This window comes from Pagrus pagrus (assembly GCF_965226575.1).
Source record: "Pagrus pagrus genome assembly, chromosome: 2".
Classification (NCBI taxonomy): Eukaryota; Metazoa; Chordata; class Actinopteri; order Spariformes; family Sparidae; genus Pagrus; species Pagrus pagrus.
In genome coordinates this window covers 33,577,136-33,581,439 of record NC_140186.1, presented here as the reverse complement: position 1 = coordinate 33,581,439, position 4,304 = coordinate 33,577,136, and the positions used below count along the sequence as shown (strand labels likewise).

Genomic DNA, 4,304 nt, shown 5'->3' with positions numbered 1-4,304 from the left:
CACCAACTCCTCAACTGAAAAGTTTCCTTGGGGTTACGGCTCTGACTGTGAACTGCAACGTCCCTGTTTCTCATGTGGCCGGGGACTTTTATTCACAACTTTACCATCTCTGAGCCTCAGCGGTCACACTGTCTCCTCACAGCAAGGAGGCCCACACAGTCACGAACATGTAAGCCTGTGTGTGTGTGTGTGTGTGTGTGTGTGTGTGTGAGTGAGTGGTATCTGCAATATTAGCAACATTCTCACATAGGAGTGCCACTGGAAGAGCCTCATGTTTAACTGTGTGATGGAGGTGAAGACGATCATCTTCTTCTTCATGGGTAAGCACCTCGCTCATTATGCTTCACTTCAGCTTTGATGACTTCTGTCGGCTTCTACAGAAACATTCAGTGGCGGTTCGAGCTTGCATGATGCCCTGGGCGAACCTCACCTTCAACAGACAAGGACAGAAAAAAACAACAACTCATGCACAAAATAACTTTTTATTAAACTAATATTCACAACATTATTATGACTGAAATGCTTTATTTGGAAGCAATTTGTGATGTGATTGACTTTAGCCTGCTAATTGCATTAGTTGTGCACTATTAGATGATCATTTGTCATTTTGGTTTGCACTAACTGGGCAATTTTCATACTTGTATTTATTATTTATTAAATAACAACACACTGTTTATATTTGTACATATTTTGTATATACTATTCTATTTCTCACCTTTTTATTATATTGTTTATTTTTTACTATTATTATTGTTCATTGTTATATTGAACTGTCCTTTGGCTGCTGTGACGCACATATTTCCCCGTTTAATAACAATAAAGGAATTCTGACTCTTCAAAACATAAAGTTTATTGTCAGAGAAGGTTCCAGACGCTACAATGCTGCATATTTTTGTGTCAGGTGGTCATTCTGCATGGGTTCATCCCAACAAGAGACTACTTTCACAAACCAGTAGTCTTTTGGTCCATTGTTAATATAGAAATATTGATCATAGCTGCTATAAACTTGATCTGCAAAGGAGGAATTAAAGCTGCATTTTCCAGTTGCATTTCTCCAGGCATGTTTTGTGCTTCACTGCCCAGTGTCTGACAGAGACAAACATGATGCAAACATCTTGCAGCCCCTGTTGAGCTGCACAGAGCAGTAAAAGTGTAACAGAACCTCACATTTTACCCCTCAAGAAAGATTGAACTCATTTGCTGCTTCTAAATATCTCTGAAGTGCATTTTTATAGAGGTTTAGTTTGTAACAAACAGTATCAGAGGGAGAGAAAACGTATGGATCCCTGCTGAACTCTGCAGAATGATTGTAGAAAGTGATCCACTCCTGAGTGACGTGCCACAGATCTAATGTACATCTTAATGATTAAAAAGGTGACAATCAGCAAAAACACTTCAAGGGCTTTGATTCACACGAGTATACAGCATTTCATAAGGCTGCAGTAGTGACACTAATATTCAGCTGCCCATTGTAAATCTCTGTTAACTGTTTATCTCTTTATTTTACAGTAATAATCTCATCTGATTCTGAGGAAGTGAAGAAGAACCTGACCGCCACTGAGGGAGGATCCATCACACTACCTGACCCTGTGACGGGACATGGGTTTCTCTCATTTGAAAGAAATGCGATTGCTATGGTGAACGAGGACAAAAGCACTACATATGAGGGAAAATACAAGGACAGAGTTCTGTGGAACAAAAACACTGGACTCTTTACAATCACAGGACTGCAGAGGATCGACTCAGGGATTTATACTATTGACCCTAAAGCTGGAGGACGTCCTGCTACATGTAAACTCACAGTGTATGGTAAGTCACATTTCCTTTGCCGTATACTGTCCAGTCTGTTGGTGGTAACATTGTTCTGACAGCATCCTGGGCCCGTCTGTGACCTCAGCAGTCCATATGTTGCTCCCTGGAATAGGTGAATATTATCAATCATCAGACATCATTTTTACTGATAGTGGCCTGTATCTTCAGGTGTATTTGCATGAGCTCACAGTCACAGACGTCTGCTCTCTGCTCAGAATGTTTAACATTGTTGGCAGGGGAAAATTCCATTAAAATACACTTTTGCACAGACTGCAGCTGAGTTACTGTACGACGAGTGAAGACATCAAGCAAAGACACTCAGGCTGTGGAAATATTGATCCCAGAGCACCGTGAGATCGAACCACAGGGTGAAGTACAGTGTAGAGCTCACAAAGGGGTCTAACAGCACCCATGACAGCTTGATGCTGACACTGTCAGTTCAGCTTGTTGGGGCGTTACACACCATTTAAAATGAAAATTAATAATCAGAGGTAATTATTGACCATGGCTTCTTTCTTCAGAGAGCAAAGAGCATCTCACTAACAAAGTCAAGTTTAAAACCCACAATGAACACATGCCTGTGTGGGTCCCTACAAGCTCATCAAGTCAACACATAAAGAAACCATCAAACTCATGAAGAAACTCTCCGGGTCCACTGGTTGGGGCAGAACTTGCTGATATGAGAGTCAAAAATAAAGACAGGATTAGAGCTCGACCAATCTTAGGGAGTAAAAAGTTCTGATATGTTTAATGTACAGTATATTGGTTGAATTGTACACACTTTTTTAGGTGACAGGTCAAATGTAGTTATCAAACACTTGTGACAAAGATATATACCAGAGGCAGGATACTTTATTATCTAAGATGGCAGCTGTGCACTGAAACAGTAAACCACAATGGAAATGTAATAATTATGAATCACCAAAGCATCATTATCTGCAAAACCAACAAGTTTTCATATTGACCGATACTGACAACATATACGCATGTACTGATACATCTGATAGGTCAATATCAGCTGATAATATTCACAGAAGTGCACAGCTGAGTGCCACCTGAACAAATGAGTGAAATCAGAAGTATCTGGTTAATCAGTCTGATTGAATTCCAACGAAAAAGAGTCATTCCCACACACACTTATCACCTCGGCACTAATTTATTACAAAAGATGGACGCCTCCTGTAAGCACACTCCCACACAGGGTTCAAAGCCTGCAACTCCCCTCCAGTTAGAGCTGAAGAAGCCTCTTGGATGAGAGCTGAAAGTCCAGTTGTCTACGATACAGCATTTAGAATCACCCTGAAAATGTTTCCCTGTTGACTTCAACTGGGAGAAACACAAAAAGACGGTCAGTAACATTGTGAACAGAGAGTGGGAGCAGAGTACGAGGCTCTGCATTCAGACATATTGTCTCATTTGAATCTCTTTCCTCTCTTTCTCCTCCAGAGTCTGTCCCGACTCCTGCAGTGAACAAAGTGAATGTGAGTGCTGAGAGCTGCACCCTGCTGTGTTCTGTGGAGAGAGCTGAAGAGACGACCCTGCTGTGGTACAAAGACGAGGTGATAGTGACCCAGAGCAGCTCTGCTCTCTCTCTGCCTCTCACTGTACACAAGCAGGACTTCAGCTCCTCTTACAGATGTGTGGCTGCCAACCCTGCTGAGGAAAAGACTCTTCCTGTTAATGCTAGCATATCCTGCGGGGGACAATTCATCCCAGAGGACGCTGAAAGACATCGTAAGACTAATTCAGACACTGATTTTTAACAGACAAGGACAACACCATCAATGAGATGGGGAAGGCTTGGTTAGGGATCAACAGCAGCTCCCGGGCTGGCAGACCCCTATAACAAAGAGAGAGACAGAGAGAGACAGACAGGAGAAGGGGAGGGAGGGTGAGGCATGAAGCACGGGGAGGTTTATATCGGCACATGACGGGAAGGGGAGTGATTGTGGTGTGGTCCTGCTCAGGAACTTCAGCTTAAACTTTTATCTCCATTCAAAGATAAACATCTTATATTTTAAAGACACTCGTCTTCCACATGTTGTCCAGTGTAATTTGTTGATGTTGGATGTTTTGTTCCACAGATATGATCATTGGAATCTTAATCCCCATCGTGTTGGCTGTCACTGTTCTTCTTGTTGCTTGTACCATCAAGTGGAAGTGTTTCGGCGAAAAAACCCAACACACACAAGGCAGGTATTTGTTTTCTTAATGTCACTGCTGGATGAGTTTGTCTCAGTGTAATGTGTGCATGTGTCTACAGATTTGAATATTTCTAGGACTAACGCTTCATTTCAACCTGTCATACTCAATCCTGACATCCTTTGTATTTCTCTGTTCGGTTCTTGTTCATGTAAATCTGTTTTGAAGTGCAACACAGCAGCAGAAGTTCAGAGGCTGTTCATGGTGGTTCTCTTCTGGTTGAGTGTGTGAGTGTCAGCTCATGAACATGTAATGTGAGTGTGGTATGACACGTTTTGTTTGTAGAAACC

The 4,304-nt window shown here is 42.0% G+C and overlaps 1 protein-coding gene across 1 annotated transcript; it reads left to right on the top strand.

Moving 5' to 3' along the window:
* Nucleotides 1-250: 250 nt before the first annotated feature.
* On the top strand, nt 251-4,091 carry LOC311263931 (CD48 antigen-like; the record flags this gene model as incomplete). Its single annotated transcript, XM_084364312.1, has 5 exons — nt 251-320; nt 1,510-1,809; nt 3,259-3,546; nt 3,897-4,008; nt 4,076-4,091. Exons 1-5 carry the CDS (start codon nt 272-274, stop codon nt 4,089-4,091), a joined length of 765 nt encoding a protein of 254 aa, XP_084220438.1. The 5' UTR covers nt 251-271.
* Nucleotides 4,092-4,304: the final 213 nt, after the last annotated feature.